The sequence below is a fragment of the Capricornis sumatraensis genome, chromosome 7 (genome assembly GCF_032405125.1).
Source record: "Capricornis sumatraensis isolate serow.1 chromosome 7, serow.2, whole genome shotgun sequence".
Classification (NCBI taxonomy): domain Eukaryota; kingdom Metazoa; phylum Chordata; class Mammalia; order Artiodactyla; family Bovidae; genus Capricornis; species Capricornis sumatraensis.
The window spans coordinates 93,568,052-93,587,077 of record NC_091075.1 but is presented as its reverse complement, the minus strand read 5'-3'; the positions used below and the strand labels follow the sequence as shown (position 1 = coordinate 93,587,077).

The 19,026-nt window shown below is 43.7% G+C and overlaps 1 protein-coding gene across 2 annotated transcripts in view; it reads left to right on the top strand.

Moving 5' to 3' along the window:
- The window catches only part of SCARB2 (scavenger receptor class B member 2), a 78,267-nt gene that overhangs the window by 15,360 nt on the left and 43,881 nt on the right, over nucleotides 1-19,026 (top strand). For both annotated transcript variants that reach the window (XM_068974850.1, XM_068974849.1), the window contains exon 2: nucleotides 10,107-10,264. In XM_068974850.1, coding sequence (XP_068830951.1) covers nucleotides 10,107-10,264 — 158 coding nt within the window. The remainder of the gene's footprint in view (nucleotides 1-10,106; nucleotides 10,265-19,026) is intronic.

The window sequence follows — 19,026 nt, the reverse complement described above, 5'->3', positions numbered from 1 at the left end:
GTTTCAGGTGTACAGCAAAGTGATTCAGTATGTGTGTATATACATATACATATTCTTTTTTTCAGTTCTTTTCCATTATAGCTTATTACAAAATATTGCATATAGTTCCTGTGCTATACAGTTAGTCCTCCTTGTTTATGTTTTTTATATAGACAAGCGTACGTCTATTAATCCCATACTTCCAGTTTATCCCTCTCCATTCCCGCCCTGCTTTTGCTAACCGTAAATTTCTATTTCTATGAGACTGCTTCTGTTTTGTAAATAAGTTCATTTGTATTACTTTTTATATTCCATGTATAAGTGAAATTATATGTTTATCTTTTTCCGACTTATTTCGCTTAGTGTGATAAACTCTAGGTCTTCCCATGTTGTCGCAGCAAGTCTTTTCTCACTCTGGAATGAGTGAGCATCCATATCTTGTCAGAAAAAGCTGGCCAGGAATACAGAGTGTTACATCAGCTATCCTGACAACAGTAGGAGGAGCAATACTGCAAAGCCCAGTGTGGGGGATGGAGGCCCTTGGCCCTGGTGAGGGAGAGCTGACGACAGCTGATGAGGCATCAGCCTCGCCTTTGTTTTGCAAGGACAGAGGCAAAGCTAGATGAAATTAGTCCTCTGTATCCACTTCTGCCTTCCCTTGGGGGTCTAATTAATATATTTTATAGAATTGATTTCCTTAGATTTTTCACTTTAAAAAATATGTATAAGGGAACAGTTATTTTTTCTGCTTATGGAAGTAGTTTATTTTTGTTGTCAAAAAAAAAAAAAAAAAAAGAATCCAAATAGTGCAGAGAAACATCACAGAGAGACTGGAAGACCCCGCCTAACTTTGTTCTATAGAGATGAATGCTATTAGACATCTAGTGAAGGCTTGATGATTTTGAAGATAGCTAAAAGATTGAAATTGTTACATTATCTACACATCACCCCCCTAACGTTTTCATGTTTGCATTTTATCTGCTGTTTTTTTCCACACTTAAACATATTTTGCGTTGTCTGCTTTTACCAGTTAACATACATCATGAGCATGTTTCTTCCTTCTCCAGGGGAATCTTCCCAACCCAGGGATTGAACCCGGGTCTCCCGCATTGCAGGCAGACACTTTAACCTCTGAGCTACCAGGGAAACCCTCCTTATTTCTATGTAGTAGTTTTTATAATCCTAATGATTGCTTTCTACTCTAGTCTGTGAATTATTATAATTTACTAAGTCATTCTTGTCCTGTTCAACATTTTAGTTATTTACAATTTTATGCTAATTCCTTGTTATTTCAACCTTAACTGAATCTTATGTAGGCTATTTTATGAAGATAGTGACCCAAAATTTTTTTTTCTTTCTTTTCTCTTTTGTTTAACATTTGTTGGGTTGTCTGTATTTGAGGAGACTCATGGAAGTGACACGATTCCTTTCTTTTCTTCAGACAAAATCTGGAACCCTCTCATCCCCAATCTGGAGATGGTGATAGTCAACGTCACAGTCACCATTTATTGAGTATTTCGAGTGGGACTGGAGATAAGCACTCTGCTTAAGCCTCGTTTAATCCTTATAACAATCCTAGCCAAGCCCTCCTTCCCATGTGTGCCAGTGTTAGTTCAGTTGCTCGGTCATGTCCCACCCTTTGCAACCCCATGGGCTGCAGCACACCAGGCTTCCCTGTCCGTCACCAACTCCCGGAGCTTACTCAAACTCATGTCCATCAGGTTGGTGATGCCATCCAACCATCTCATCCTCTGTCACCCCTTCTCTTCCTGCCCTCAATCTTTCCCAGCATCAGGATCTTTTCAAATGAGTCAGTTCTTTGCATCGGGTGGCCAAAGTATTGGAGCTTCAGCATCAGTCCTTCCAATAAATATTCAGGACTGATTTCCTTTAGGATGGACTGCTTTGATCTCCTTGCAGTCCAAGGGACTCTCAAGAGTCTTCTCCAACACCACAGTTCAAAAGCATCAATTCTTCAGTGCTCAGCTTTCTTTATGGTCCAACTCTCACATCTATATATGACTACTGGAAAAACCATAGCTTTTACTTTATGGGCCTTTGTTGGCAAAGCAATGTCTCTGCTTTTTAATATGCTGTCTAGGTTGCTCATAGCTTTTCTTCCAAGGAGCAAGCGTCTTAATTTCATGGCTGAAGTCACCATCTACAGTGATTTTGGAGCCCAAAAAATAAAGTCTGTCACTGTTTCCATTGTTTTCCCATCTATTTGCCATGAAGTGCCAGTGTAAGCTTCCAAAGTACCTCTCAGTGGTGTCAATGCAAAATAGGCAGCCTGGCACAATAGGAGTGTCAGATAAAAAACAAATCTGACTTTGATAAGGGGAGGCTGTTTAGAAGGATTATTGTAAAGGAGAAAGGACCTGGTGGAAGGGGGGAGGGGATCTTGTATTTGGGAGTACATCTGACTGTATGATCTTCAGGGCCCCGAGGGTTAACCAGAAGGCTTTTCCTTTTACAAGGCGTTCTTGTGGCTGGAAAGGAGAGAAACCTGAAGTCTGATTAACAGCATTTTTTTACCCAGCTTTATTGAGGCCTGTGCATGTACGTGCTCAGTTGTGTCTGACTCTTTGCGACCCCATGGATTGTAGCCCACCAGGCTCCTCTGTCCATAGGATTTTCCAGGCAAGAACACTGCAGTGAGTTGCCATTCCCTTCTCCAGGGGATCTTCATGACCCAGGGATCGAGCCCAGGTCTCCGGCATTTGCAGGCAGATTCTTTACCACTGAGCCACCAGGAAAGCCCCAAGTATACAGCACAGTGTTATTAACTGTAGTCACCTTGCAGGCATTTGGCTACCACTGATCAGTGGGGTCAGGCTGTCCAGCTAATTGATTATGAGGCAAAAAATGGGAATCTGGAGGGTCAGCGTCTGGCCTTGTCTTAGGTAAACAAGAGAGACATCTGTGATTCTAAGTCATATGGGGAAGGGTGTTTCTTTGAAGCCAGCTATTTCCCAGAACACAGAAGCAAGGATTCTAGAACCATTGCTGTTTTCCAGGAGTACAAGGCTCTGGTAAAATTCAGGGTTGCCAGGAGCACAGGTTTGCAGTGAGTCCTGGCCTGGGAGGCAGGCTGCACCCTCTACCAGTACAGTAGACATCAAGCATTCACCTAACCTCTTTGCGCTTTGGTTTCCTGAGATGGAAAACAAGGAAGATGATTTTCCTTTTGAAGACTACTAAGAGGACTGTTGTTGTTCAGTCACTAAGTCGTGTCCAACTACTCTTTGTGACCCCATGGGCTACAACACACCAGGCTTCCCTGTCCCTCACTATCTCCCTGAGTTTGCTTAAACTCGACCCATTGAGTTGATGATGCCATCCAACCATCTCCTCCTCTGTCACCCCCTTCTCCTCCTGCCTTCAATCTTTCCCAGTCTTTTCCAATGATTTGGCTCTTCACATCAGGTGGCCAAAGTATTGGAACTTCAGCTTCAACATCAGTCCTTCTAATGAGTATTCAGTGTTGATTTCCTTCAGGATTGATTGGTTTGATCTCTTTGCTGTCCAAGGGACTCTTCAAGAGTCTTCTCCAGCACTGCCATTAAGAGGATTGGATGAGATAAAGTGACAACACAACCCTTGGCTCTTGATAGTATTCTGCAGCTCAGAAACCTTCCATACTCCTTCCTTATACATCAGATAAAATCTAGACTTCTGTGACCCTAACGTACCTCTCTAAATGACTCTCCCTGCTCCCTATAAAACCCACGCCCAGTCAGACCTAATACCATCATTCCTCTGGATCTTTTATTGTCTCATTCTCCATATCCACTCTTTCTGATTAAACGGAAGGCTCCAGGAGAGATGGACATAGATCAAGCACAGAGGAAGGGCTCACTCTGTCGGCCAGACAGGATAGTGGAATCAACCCCAGCTGTCCAGAAGGCATCCACCCCCATGAACTTCTTTGCTTGCCAAATTTTTATTCCTTCTTCCTGGCTCACATTAAGCCCTACCCTTCTCCGTCTCAGTTTGTAGAATTCACTGAACACTACAGAGACCACTGTTTGGTGTGCTCATCGGCCATATATTACCTGCTACTTTACATTGTTTATTATCTTGCATGTGTATATCACCATCACCCAGATAGAAGGTAAACTCCTGGAACACAGAAACCACGCCTGTGTTGCTAGGGATCCCCAACCTGCAATGCCTGGCACACACACATATAGTGTTTGGAGGCATTGCATGCATAGTTCTATAGTTTGCAAGAAAACCATGGTTATAGCATTGCTTTAAATAATTGTTCTGAAAAGAGATCATGGAGGGACACAGATTTTTTTTCCCACCCATGAAAGGAACTGGCTGTGTTTAGCTCTTTGTGTTGTGTGTGTGTGCTAAGTCACTTCAGTCTTGTCTGATTCTTTGGGAGTCTATGAACTGTAGCCTGCCAGGCTCCTCTGTCGAAGGGATTCTCCAGGCAAGAATATTGGAGTGGGTTGCCGTGCCCTCCTCCAGAGGATCTTCCTGACCCAGGAATTGAACCTGTGTCTCTTACATCTCCTGCCTTGTCAGGCAGGTTCTTTACCACTAGTGCCACCTGGGAAGCCCCTTAGCTCTTTAGGGTGCTGAAAAAAGTGAAAGTGAAGTTGCTCAGTGGTGTCCAACTTTTTGTGACTCCATGGACTGTAGCCTACCAGGCTCCTCCGTCCATGGAATTTTTCAGGCAGGAGTACTGGAATGGGTTGCCATTTCCTTCTCCAGGGGATCTTCCCAACCCAGGGATCGAACCTGTGTCTCCCACATTGCAGGCAGATCCTTTACCATCTGAGCCACCAGGGAAGCACAAATTAGGGTGCTGGATTACCAAGAAGATACAGAAACTAATTAGTGCTAGATCTGTGTGTTTCTGATTCTAATGTATCTACCTGAATTGCTTTCTCGTATCTGAATGTGGTGGCTTCTCATATCTTCCCTGGTGGCCCATATGGTAAAAGTGTCTCCCTACAATGTGGGAGACTCGGGTTCAGTCCCTGGGTTGGGAAGATCCCCTGGAGAAGGAAATGGCAGCCCACTCTGGTACTCTTGCCTGGAAAATCCTATGGATGGAGAAGCCTGGTAGGCTACAAACCATGGAGTCACAAAGAGTTGGACATGACTGAGTGACTTCACTTTCTTTCTTTCTTTTCTTTCTTATCTGAATGTGGCTGAAATGGCAGGGGAAACCGCTTCCTCTGGGTACCCTTTAAGGGCTCCTAGGACTTATAGCTGTCAAGCTGCTCTCACAGGACCTTGACTGTGGCTTTGGCTGTGACTGTTCATGCCTGTCTTCTGCTCTTCTCTGGTTGCCCATCATGGTCTTCTCTCCCAGCATCTTATAAGCAAAGCTGATGGAAAATATAGTTTTCTTCTACTATGTTCTGTTGACTGAACCAATATTTCTCCAAAACCTGCATTGTCCTGGAGGAGTGGGGAGGATTAAAGAAAAAACAAAACCCTACTCTTTTTCTGTAGGTCAGCACCAACAGGTAACCTAACATATTCCAATATTGAGTAGCTGCACTTCTCATTTTTCGCTGCCAATATCACGTGCGTCATGTTGCTTCTGAGTAACCTCAGTTTTTTAGAAGATATTTTCCATCCTGAGTACTTTTTTCCCTAAGAAATTCCTATATAATGTGTTATGAGATTCAAAAAAAATGAATGACCCATCCAGTTAAGGGGGAGTCTCAAGGACTTTACAAAGGAGGAGAAATTACTGCCCTGCATTTTCCTGGAAATTTCTGGGTAAGAAAAAGAGGTTTTTATTTGAAGCAGATAACTTGAAAGGTGTCTATGGGAGATACACCACAGGATGCCAAGTTTTAGTAGTCCAGGCCTCCAATTCAAAATCCTCTAGGAGACAATTATTATTTCCGTGTTACACTTTTCATAGTTAACATACCAGTTTTAGGTAGGTTTCGTTCAGTGTTAACTGAGCTGTTTCTAGGGGCTGTGTGTGCACTTTATACCAGAGAAACTCTGGTATATCTCTCCCGCATAGAGTTACCGTATAGAGCCTGGCTCTGACACGAAGAGACACAGACCCTTCCTTGTCCTTCTGTGGCCTCTGGGTTCTATCTGGTCAGCCTCTGTCAGCTGCTATCCCCCATCTCTCTCTCTCTCTGGGCCTGACTCTCTCCCTTGCTCCTCTCAGATAACTAAGACTCCCATTTAGAAGATAAGATAAAACACCACAAAGCTCTTAAAAAAAAAAACAAAACTGCCTAAAATGATCAATTAGGCTGCTCTATGGCTGGGGTGGGGAGAGATCACTGTGTGTGTGGCAGGGGTGGGGGGAAGGAGAGGGGGGGTGTTTCCCCAACAAGTGAGTCTAAGCTGGATCCCAAGCTTGGAAGGAAAGGGTTTTTGTGGTTTCTCTTTAAATTTTTCCATCTCACCAATCTGACCTCAAATTGGTAAATCAGTACCGATAGTAAAGGCCAAGAATATTTTACTAATGTGCTGTTTGGATAAAAATCAGATGATTAGATGTTCCAGCTGGTGCCAAACCACAAGGAGCCCCCAGTCCTATAACATGGCCGACTCACGGACAGGAATTGATTTCCAGCCCGCCAAACGACTGTGTTAGCTCTGACAAGTGTGGGTTTTCTGCGTGCATTTTATTTCAGCACCAACCACTTTGTTTTTCCCTGCAGAGTCTTGAGATATTTTCCACTGAGAACTAGAGTAATATCATTAAGTTCCCTTACAACTCCGCTTCTGTTACATTGGAAGCCTGGACTACTAAAAACTTGGCATCCTGTGGTGTGCTGTGTCACAGGGCGTGGTTTCCGTCCTGTTTCGAGGCCAATGTCTCTGTTTATCATGATTCAGATCCTCACCGCTAGAGGGGTTTCGGTGATGTCATTAGCTGCTTCTTATGCAATCTAGTTATTGTTTCATTAGTGGACTTATACTCTCTTTATCCGTAGATCTCCTTTTCCTCTCTTCTTTTAAAAATTTTTCTCAGTGTTGGGAGTTCCCTAGCTGTCCAGTGGTTGGGACTCCACACTTCCACTGCCGTGGGCACAGGTTTAATCCCTGGTTGGGGAAGTAAGATCCCACATGCCCTGTGGCACAACACCCCCCAATTTTTTTTCTCAATGTTAAGGTTTTTTTTTATTCATTATAAACATTTGGAAAATACATAATCTCGTCAAGGAGAAAATAAAGAGTCGGACACGACTAAGCAACTTCACTTTCACTTTTCACTTTCATGCATTGGAGAAGGAAATGGCAACCCACTCCAGTGTTCTTGCCTGGAAAATCCCAGGGACGGAGGAGCCTGGTGGGCTGCCGTCTATGGGGTCACACAGAGTTAGACATGACTGAAGCAACTTAGCAGATCCCAACAGCTATCAGATCAAAATAACAGCTATCAGATCCCTGATAGCTCAGTTGGTAAAGAATCTGCCTGCAATGCAGGAGACCCTGGTTCGATTCCTGGGTTGGGAAGATCAGCTGGAGAAGGGATAGGTTACCCACTCTAGTACTCTTGGGCTTCCCTTGTGGCTCAGCTGGTAAAGAATCTGCCTGCAATGGTGGGGGCTGGGTTCGATCCCTGGGTTGGGAAGATACCCTGGAGAAGGGAACTGGTACCCACTCCAGTATTCTGGCCTGGAGAATTCCAAGGACTGTATAGTCCATGGGGTCTCAAAGAGTCGGACATGACTGAGCAACTTTCACTTTCAGATCCCAACATGCAGAGTTAGTCACTGTTTGCATTCTGGTTTATTTATTCTCAGTCTCTGATCTTATCTTTCTTAAGCACCTCAATGATCTTAACTTTTTAAAAAATGAATTTATTTTTAGTTGAAGGATAATTGCTGGACAAAATTGTGTTGGTTTCTGCCAAACATCAACATGAATCAACCATAGGTATACATATGTCCCCTCAATGATCTTAACTTTAAAAAAGCAGTTTTTCCAAAAAATACCAAGACAATACCCAGATCAAGTCCAATTCCAAAACAGTAGTTATTTAACTCACTTCAATTTAACAGTACTTCCTTCTCAACTTTATGCCTTATCTCTGTTCTTCACTCACTAAGCTGTGTCCAACTCTTTGAGATCCCATGGACTGCAGCATGGTAGGCTTCCCTGTTCTTCACTATCTCCCAGTGTTGGCTAAAACTCTTGCCCGTTGATTTGGTGATGCCATTCAACCATCTCTTGTCTTAGCTCGATATTAAACTGAATTAGCTAAATCTTAAAATGCAGTTTTTCTTTAATAACAAGTTAGCTACTAGATATTAGGTTTATGTGTATTAACCTTGGGTGCAGTATTAATCAGGCTTCTCTTATAATGCTGGATAACAAACAACCCCCTAAACTCAGCAGCTTATACATGTTAGGAAGTAACATGTACTTCCTACTCCTTATGGCCAGGTTGGCTGCAATTTGAGCTGAGCTATGTCAGCTGACTTAGGCTGGACTCCTGGCACCATAGCTGGTCTACACATGACCATTTTAGGGCCTTGGCTGAAGGGTCACCAACTGCCTGGGACAGGGTAGCAGAGGGCGGCTGGTGGAAACTTGCCATGCCTTTAAGGCCTCAGCTTGAAGCTGGGGCATTCCCATTCCACCCACATTCAGTTAATCAAGTCAAGTCACTTGGCCACACCTTAAGTCTGCAGAGTGGCAAGGTTACTCCTTATATAGAAGGGCCAATGTGTATTAGTTTGGGACTGTGCTCTATTTGTTTGTGAGGGGTGTCATAACAGTAACCACAGACTGGGTGACTTAAGCAACAGAAATGTATTGTCTCACAGTGCTGGATACTAGAAGTCTAAGATCAAGGTGTCAGCAAGGTTGATTTCTTCTGTGGCCTCTCTCCTTGGCTTGTATGTGGCTGTCTTCTTCCTGTGTCTTCACATGATCCTTATATCCTAATCTATTCTTATAAGGACATCCTTTATACTGGATCACAGCACCCTAATGACTCCTTTAACTTTTCATTTCTCTTTCAAGACCCTGTATCCAGGGAATCTCTGGTGGTCCAGAGGTTAAGAACTCACCTTCCAGTGCAGGGGATGTGGGTTCGATCCTTGGTTGGGGAACTAAGATCCCATATACTCTGGGGCAGCTGAGCCCCACACTCCAGAGCCTGGGTGCCGCAACTAGAGAGAGGTCTGGGCAATACAACAATGACCCGACACAGCCAAATAAATATTTTTAAAAATAAAAGACCCTGTCTCCAAATACAGTCATATTCTGAGGTACTAGGGGTTAGGACTTCAATATACAAATTTGTTTGGGGGGGGGGTGGGACACACACAGATTAGACCATAATACCTAGTAAGGATGGGAAACAAAGGAAAGATTGTAGACAAAGAATACCCTAAGCACTAGTGCAGCTTAGCTTTCTCATCTTTAAGTCAGGGATAGGCAAATCTATGCTAGGGGTCTGCTGGGGACTGGATAAGAAAATGCATTTAAAGCCCCTAGTGGTGGAAGTGGTAGGAGTGGGTGTGTGTTAGTCACAGTCGTCCAACTCTTTGTGACTGCATGGACCATAACCTGCCAGGCTCCTCTGTGCATGAAATTTTTCAGGCAAGGATGCTGGAGTGGGTTGTCATTTCCCTCTCCAGGGGATCTTCCTGACCCAGGGGATCAAACCTGGGTCTCCTCCATTACAGGCAGATTCTTTAATGTCTGCACTGCCACGGAAGCCCCAGGGGTGGGTGTGGTTCTACCTCAAGTGGAAGGACCAGCTTTCTGGCCCTCTGGCCCTGTTCCGTCACATGGGCGAGCTGGGAATGCATGCAGCTTCTCAGAGTGGCCTGACTTCCATGGAAGCTGTCCGACCACTAGACTCTTGGTAACAAAGCAAATAAGGCCTTTCGGTACTCAAACTGTGGCCTTGGTTTTGGTGATGCCATGTCTCCATCCATGAGCGACGGCTCTAGCTTGCACCTTTTCTTTACCACCCATGTTTACTGAACACCTGTTATGGCTTATAACAGTTGTGGGCTCCATATTGGCACGAGGCGCGGCCCTGCTCTCAAGAGACTGCAGCCTGTGAAAAAAATAAGTGAGCTGGGAGGTCAAAGGAGAAGGTGTCCCTCTCTCTACCTCTGTGTTCAGAGCCTTATGCTGTATAAATCTCTTTTGTCCTCCTCTAGAATATCGTGTTAAGGAACGGTTCCGAGACCTTTGACTCCTGGAAGAAGCCCCCTCTGCCTGTGTACACCCAGTTCTATTTCTTCAATGTCACTAATCCAGAGGAAATCCTCAATGGGGAGACCCCTTGGTTGGAAGAAGTGGGGCCATACACGTACAGGTGAGTCCTCAGCACCTGCCTGCCCTGCCAACCAGAAAATGGAGCGGCGCCGCCTGTGACCTGAGCCCCTGTCTCTTCCCACGGGCCTCCTCAGTGTGCTGCAGGGAAGCACTGATTCTAACTACATCTGTCTGAAGCGCTGCTGGTGGTGGGCACACAGCTGTGAATGAATGGCTTTGTGGATGGGCCAGTCCCAGCCTGTTGTGTTTAGAAATGCAGCTGCTTCTTCCTGAGCTGGAGAATGTGGTTACTAAGCCATGAATAACTGCTTCTACTCCTGACCCTTTTAAGGTGGCCCCTGATTTTCTATGGCTTCCCAGGCGGCTCAGCGGGTAAAGAATCCGCCTGCAATTCAGGAGATGCAGGTGGACATGAGTTCGATCTCCAGGTCGGGAAGGTCCCCTGGAGGAGGACGTGGCAACCCACTCCAGTATTCTTGCCAGGAGAATCCCATGGACAGAGGAGCCTGGCGGGCTACTGTCCATAGCGTCACGGAGTTGGACATGACCGAAGGGACTAAGGACGCATGCTCGTGATTTTCTATAGTGACCTTTAGGGTCTTTCCCTTGTTCTCTCCTCACATACCTAGTCTTACGCCAGTTCCCAGAATTCATTGTTAGTCTGAAGACAGGCCTTTCTGTCTCTTCTTTTTCTTTTTTAATTGAAATATAGTTGATTTATAGCTTCCCTGATGGCTCAGTGGTAAAGAATCTGCCTGCCAATGCAGGAGACCCAGGTTTAATCCCTGGCTAGGGAAGATCCCCTGGAGAAGGAAGTGGCAACTCACTCCAGTATTCTTGTCTGGAAAATTCCATGGGCAGGGGAGCCTGGTGGGTTACAATCCATGGGGTTGTGAAAGAGTCAGACAGGACTGAGCATGCATAGATGAGATGATAGTTGATTTACCATGTACTAATTTCTGCCATACGGCCAAGCAGTTCAGTTATACTGAATGTATATGTGTACATTCTTTTTTATATTCCTTTCCATTGTGGTTTATCATGGGATATTGAATACGGTTCCCTGTGTTATATAGTAGGAGCTTGTTTTTCTATCTCTTCTTATTTACTTCTTTCTCCTCCCCTCCTGAGTATAAGAGATAACCAGGTGGCAGGGTGGGTTAGAGTCGTTGGCAGTGACCACTGATTGCAAGCACTGGGGAGTTAGAATTTCTTTAATCATTTTTTAGAAAGATTAGTAGAGGGAGGTGCTTGGGGACCTTACGGTCAGAGTATTTTCCCCACTGTTGCAGTATTTCCCGCACCTCCAAGACAGTAACCTCCCCCACAACCTTTGCAAACATCTTTCCAACAAAGCTTCTCTTTACCAAGTTACAAAAATAATAATATTAGAGGAAGCATATAGATCTTTCTTCAGAACTGCTGTGTGGTAAAAATGCCACAAGATTCCGTCGTAACCGATTGCTCAATAAATGGTTGCTGACTGATTCAATCATTGAGTCAGGACTGTCTTGGTGCTGGAATTCAGAGGTAAAAGTTCTCTGTCCCTGCCTCAGGTGCTAAGGGTCTGACTCTGGAGTCAAATGGCCTGTTGTCAGTCTCACCTCGGCCATTTACCAGTTCTCTGTGCTTCTGTTTCCTCATCAATAAAGTGGGGATAAAAATAGGACTTCCACCATGAGATTGTTATGAAGACCAAGTCAATAGGTCAGTATTTATAAAGTGCTTAGACTAGTGTCTGGCATGGAATTAGTGCTAGTTAAGTGTTTCATGTTATTATTAGTCTTAGTGGATTGTCTTAGTCTGTGTAAATCAATGCCCAGAATTGTAAAGATGAGCTTTATCATTATGAGGTGAAGTGTAAGTCGCTCAGTCGTGTCTGACTCTTTGTGGACTCCATGGACTGTACAGTCCCTGGAATTCTCCAGGCCAGAATAGTGGAGTGGGTAGCCTTTCTCTTCTCCAGGGATCTTCCCAATTCAGGTCTTCCGCATTTCAGGCAGATTCTTTACCAGCTGAGCCACAAGGGAAAGCCTGTATTATCATTGTATAGTAGAATTTGAAAAAAAAAAAAAAAAAAAGACAACACTTGGGTCCTCATTTTAAAAAGCATTTTTGTACATTTAATGCCTTAAGAAACTCCATGGACTAGGTTAAGCGAGGCCTGCATTTGAGAGTGTACAGCCAGGGGACTGAAGTTGAGCCAGAACTAAGATTTTTGAGTGTCCTGTTTGTTTTACAGTTTTAACCATTTTTTAATGATGATTTAAAAAAAAATAGAAAATATACCATCTTTACCATTTTGAAGTGCAATTCAGTAGTTTTAAATATATTCATATTGTTGTAAAAACAGACCTGCAGAACCTTTTCCTCTTGCAGATCTGAAGCTGTTATAGCCATTATGTCACACCCCTTCCTCCTTTCCCCTCAGCCCCTAGGAACCACTATTCTGCTTTGTTTCTATGAATTTGAACACTGTAGATACCTCATACAAGTGGAATCATACAGTATTTGTCTTTTGCTGTGTTTAACTGAATTCCTTTGAGTGGGGAGGATGACTGACTCCCTGCAAGAATAAACTCACCTGAGAACTAAAGGAAAACCCCAACAGTCTTCCCTCTGGGTCTTCTGGGCCTGTTCCTGTCATCGTTATCCTCGTCTGAAAAAAAGATGTAGGTTCTAATCATAACCCAACGAAATCCAATATTTCATGAAGACACGTTGTGGGCCATGGCGTCTGCTGCCTTCATGTGCTGTTGTAGATGTGGTCATGGGGGTAAATCCTAGAAATGAAATACTGTCCAACTGTCACCATACTCCCTAATGTTCCCATCTTCAGTTCAGTTCAGTCGCTCAGTGTCCGACTCTTTGCGACCCCATGAATTGCAGCACGCCAGGCCTCCCTGTCCATCACCAACTCCTGGAGTTCACTCAAACTCACGTCCATCGAGTCGGTGATGCCATCCAGCCATCTCATCCTCTGTCGTCCCCTTCTCCTCCTGCCCCCAATCCCTCCCAGCATCAGGGTCTTTTCCAGTGAGTCAACTCTTTGCATGAGGTGGCCAAAGTACTGGAGTTTCAGCTTTAGCATCCGTCCTTCCAGTGAACACCCAGGACTGATCTCCTTTAGAATGGACTGGTTGGATCTCCTTGCAGTCCAAGGGACTCTCATGAGTCTTCTCCAACACCACAGTTCAAAAGCATCAATTCTTCAGCACTCAGCTTTCTTCACAGTCCAACTCTGACATCCATACATGACTACTGGAAAAACCATAGCCTTGACTAGACGGACTTTGTTGGCAAAGTAATGTCTCTGCTTTTGAATATGCTATCTAGGTTGGTCATAACTTTCCTTCCAAGGAGTAAGCGTCTTTTAATTTCATGGCTGCCATCACCATCTACAGTGATTTTGGAGCCCCCCAAAATAAAGTCTGACACTGTTTCCACTGTTTCCCCATCTATTTGCCATGAAGTGATGGGACCAGATGCCATGATCTTCATTTTCTGAATGTTGAGCTTTAAGCCAACTTTTTCACTTTCCTCTTTCACTTTCATCAAGAGGCTTTTTAGTTTCTCTTCACTTTCTGCCATAAGGGTGGTATCATCTGCATATCTTAGAGATGACTCCATGGACTGTAGCCCTGCAAGCTGCTCTGTCCATGAGATTTCCTAGGCAAGAATACTGGAGTGGCAGTTTTCTTCCCCAGGGGATCTTCCCGACTCAGGGATTGAACCCAAGTCTCCTGCATTGCAGGAGACTCATGGAAAAAGCTAGAGAGTTCCAGAAAAACATCTATTTCTGCTTTATTGACTATGCCAAAGCCTTTGACTGTGTGGATCACAATAAACTGTGGAAAATTCTGAAGGAGATGGGAATACCAGACCACCTAACCTGCCTCTTGAGAAATCTGTTTGCAAGTCAGGAAGCAACAGTTAGAACTGGACATGGAACAACAGGCTGGTTCCAAATAGGAAAAAGAGTACGTCAAGGCTGTATATTGTCACCCTGCTTATTTAACTTATATGCAGAGTACATCATGAGAAACGCTGGACTGGAAGAAACACAAGCTGGAATCAAGATTGCTGGGAGAAATATCAATAACCTCAGATATGCAGATGACACCACCCTTATGGCAGAAAGTGAAGAGGAGCTAAAAAGCCTCTTGATGAAAGTGAAAGAGGAGAGCGAAAAAGTTGGCTTAGAGCTCAACATTCAGAAAACGAAGATCATGGCATCCGGTCCCATCACTTCATGGGAAATAGACGGGGAAACAGTGGAAACAGTGTCAGACTTTATTTTTTTGGGCTCCAAAATCACTGCAGATGGTGACTGCAGCCATGAAATTTAAAGACGCTTACTCCTTGGAAGAAAAGTTATGACCAACCTAGATAGTATATTCAAAAGCAGAGACATTACTTTGCCAACAAAGGTCCGTCTAGTCAAGGCTATGATTTTTCCTGTGGTCATGTATGGATGTGAGAGTTGGACTGTGAAGAAAGCTGAGCACTGAAGAATTGATGCTTTTGAACTGTGGTATTGGAGAAGACTCATGAGAGTCCCTTGGACTGCAAGGAGATCCAACCAGTCCATTCTAAAGGAGATCAGTCCTGGGTGTTCATTGGAAGGACTGATGCTGAAGCTGAAACTCCAATACTTTGGCCACCTCATGCGAAGAGTTGACTCATTGGAAAAGACCCTGATGCTGGGAGGGATTGGGGGCAGGAGGAGAAGGGGATGACAGAGGATGAGATGGTTGTATGGCATCACCGACTCACTGGACATAAATTTGGGTAAACTCTGGAAGTTGGTGATGGACAGGGAGGCCTGGTGTGCTGCAATTCATGGGGCTGCAAAGAGTCCTACCACAACTGAGCAACTGAACTGAACTGAACTTTTTTGTCAATGCTTGCTTGTGCATGCTTCCCCAGTCATGTCCAAGTCTTTGGGCCCCATGGACTGTAGTCTTCCAGGCTCCTCTGTCCATGGGATTCTCCAGGCAAGAATACTGGAGTGGGTTGCCATTTCTTCCTCCAGGGAATCTTCCCAATCCAGGGATCGAACCTGAGTCTTCTGCAGCTTCTGTGTTGGCAGGCAGATTCTTTACCACTTTGCCATCTGGGAAGCCCCAACTTGATTAACTGTCCCAAATGTTACACCAAGCAATTGCTAGTCAGGTATCTTGGTGTAATTTTCTTCCAACATTTTTTTTAAACTTTTTAACTGGGGTAAATAAATCAGACTTGTTTGGGGCCCCTTTAATGTTGGGGGGCTAATAGGGGCCTCTTTGGCCCGTTTAACTTTAGGTAGTGTTGGTTCAGAGCCTTTGTTTTTTGTTTTTGTTTGTTTGGCTGTGCCATGTGGTTTGTGAGATCTTAGTTCCCTGATCAGAGATTGAATCCAGGACACTGGCAGTGAAAGCCCAGAGTCCTAACCGGTAGACCACCGGGGAATTCCCTAAAGCCTTTGTTTTAATCTCATCAATGTCCATTTTTTAAAAAATCCCATTTTTAAATCACCATCTAAGGATTTCTATCCTGTTGGGATGATGTCTATCCTATTGGGATGAGTCCCTATAAAATTGTCACCTTGTTGGGAAGCAGTCTCTTGACTTTCTCCTCAGAGTTTCCTATTCCCTTGTTAATTAACCTAATGTTTTTAGTAGTACCCTAAAGACCCATCAAGGGAAAGCCATGACCATAAATTACGCTTTCCAAATAGTTTTGTTTTAAAATACGGGAATTCTTAAGTTATATTTTTTTGTATCTGCCTTTTAACTTGCTCTTTTCATGGGCACCAAGAAAACAGCCGTTTATAATATGAGCTCCCTAAAAATTTACCAATTTAGAAGTTTCTTCAATTTAAAGGACCATTGTCTGGCACTGATAAGTAGTATCTTAATAGTGATAAAGAACGAGTAAGACACAACGGTGCTCAGTGGCTTCAGTGGTGTCCGACTCTGTGACCCTATGGACTGTAGCCCGCCAGGCTCCTCTGCCTGTGGGATTCTCCAGGCAGGAATACTGGAGGGGGTTGCTGTGGGTTCTCCTACAGGAATCTTCCCCACCAAGGGATTGAACCCGAATCTCTTACGTCTCCTGTATTGGCAGGTAGGTACCTGGGAAGCCCTAAGACACAACCGACGCCCCCAGCAAGAGTGCAAAGGATGCGCCTTCAGCCCCTCTAATGGGCTTTTGTTACCATTTAGTGGATCTGATCTCTGTCACTTGTGAATTTGCCATTGTTTCCCTACACAGGAAAGACAGAACATTCTGGAAGCTCTGCCCCACCCCCAACCCCAGCCATTTAATAGTCTCTCAGGTTCCCTCCTGACTGAGTCAGCTGTGTGTCTGCAGAGAAGGGGAGGCCTTGGGGTCCCCTACTGGTCAGTGTGGACTGGTCTGGGGGTGGGAGTCTGTGCGGTGGGGGAGACCACACTGGGCAGTCCCGGGCTTGACTGATTGATCGGATACAGTTTACAGTGTTACCTTTTGTAAAGTTGTCACATAGTCATAAGTCTAGAATATTAATGTTTATGGGAAAATATGGTGGAAGTTCCACATGTAGATTAAAAAAACAAAATGATCAGTCTGGTTTAAGGAATGTACGTGTTGTTTACATTTTTATTAAGCTGTGGATTGAGCAGTCCTGGGACAGGTCTGTTGACACAAAGTTAATTTGCCTTGTGATCCTATTGCTTGGTGACCTATTTGCCTAAATTTGTGTATTCAGTGACTTTTGCATCCTTTTTGAGGTTTTTCATTTTGTCAGGTTTCTATTTTGCCTGCTCTTTGACATTTCAAGCATTTAAAAAATTAATTTGTCCAAAGGCCCTCTCAAGTCAGTTTCATGTTTCTAAGATGTAGTTGCTAAATTTACAATATCCCGGTAAGTATCTCCTTTTTTACTTTATGAGCTTTGCTGTTTGGATTGTTAATTTCTTTTATAAGGTCGTATTACTGCTTTGATAGTAAGGAAAAAGATGTGAGGGATAAGTATTTCATAAGTGTTTTTTTTTAATTCACTGACCATTAAGTTATACTGAATTATAAAGTAATCAACATTTACAGTGTCATAAACAGCATTATCTTTAAAAGTGTAAACTATATTTTATGTTATAAAAATAATATATATAAGCAGCAAAGATAAAGTTGAAAGCACAGTAAATTAAAAAACTGCTGCTACCCTCCATGGTTTCACTGTCTCTTAGATAACCAGTGCTAATGGCTATATTCTTGTTTTTCCATGAATGGGTTTCCCTTTTGCATGGTTATACTGTTTATACTTCTTTATGTTCATGTGTGTGTGTGCACACTCAGTCACTCAGTTGTGTCCGACTGTTTGTGACCTCATGGACTGTAGCCCGTCAGGCTTCTCTGACCATGGAATTTCCCAGGCAAGAATACTGGAGTGGGTTGCCATTTCCTGTTCCAGGGAACCTTCCTAACCCAGGGATCAAACCTAAGTTGCCTGCATCTACCTGCATTGGCAGGCAGATTCTTTACCACTGCACCACCTGGGAAGCATGTTCATATACATACATGTATATTCTACTCACTGAATATTACGTGATAGGTATTTTCCCATGTATGTCTTTGTCTTATTTATATAAATACATTTTTGTGATAATATTCAAGAGATAGAAGGAATATATTACTACACTTCCCCACTCGCTTCTTAGACATATTGGTCAGTTCTTGTTCCATCCTTTGATTACCAAGTGGATTGAATGTTTGCCAACCAGTTGTGTTTCCGCTTTGTTAGTTCTTGTCCTTTCCCAGTTTTCCTATCTGGGAACTGGGTGTGTTCATGGCACTTACAAACTTTTTATATAATAATGATATTAATCCTTTGTTATAATTGTGGCAACTGCTTCTCTATTGTTTGCCTTTTTAAAATTTACATGTAACCAAATCTCTTCTTTAATGAACATTTCTATCATTTCTGAGCTTGAAAAGTCATACTTCCTCCAAAGGTTTGAGTCTATTTTCTTGTGTTCTTTTTTTTCCCCCCACATTTAATTTCTTATGGATTTGTTTCCTTACAATTTAGCCAAGATAGGAATTCTATTTAAAGTTTCAAATGCTGTTCTGTTATTCCTTTGGTCCTTACCTCAACTCTGAGTCAAACTATATAAATGCCAAAGAGATGATAGAAAAAATTTAAATGCCATGGTTATTGTTTCCATTATTTTAACAGAATGCTTATCTCTTTTTCTATAAACCCGACTTGCTCTTTTCTGGTATCTTTTTTTTCTCAAAATAGAAATAGAAGTAGCTTTAGCTAAATCAGTTTTTTTAAAAATCAAAAGTAAGAAAAATACCTGCCTTTTTCACTTTCACTTTTCACTTTCATGCATTGGGGAAGGAAATGGCAACTCACTCCAGTATTCTTGCCTGGAGACTCCCAGGGACAGAAGAGCCTGGTGGGCTTCCGTCTCTGGGGTCGCACAGAGTCGGACACGACTGAAGCGACTTAGCAGCAGCAGCAGCAGCCTGTACAAAAAGGAAGTGACCAGGTGGGCTTTAAATGCACGTGCATTCCTGGTGAGCCAGTGGAGACAGGGTAGCACTTGGGGGATGGGGGAACCATTTCCATCTTCAAGAGTAAAGCTGTTTCTTGTACACCTCTAACAAACATGGGCTACCCCCACCCTGGATCCAGTGCTTTTTCTCTTTGACCTGCTCTGGGCTCTGGTTTTCAGTCTTTAACCCAGCTGACCAAGGCAGTGAGGACAGAAGGTTCTGGACCGCGCGGCTCAGACCTGGACTTTGGCCCGCCTCCCCGCTCCGCCCTGTTACCCG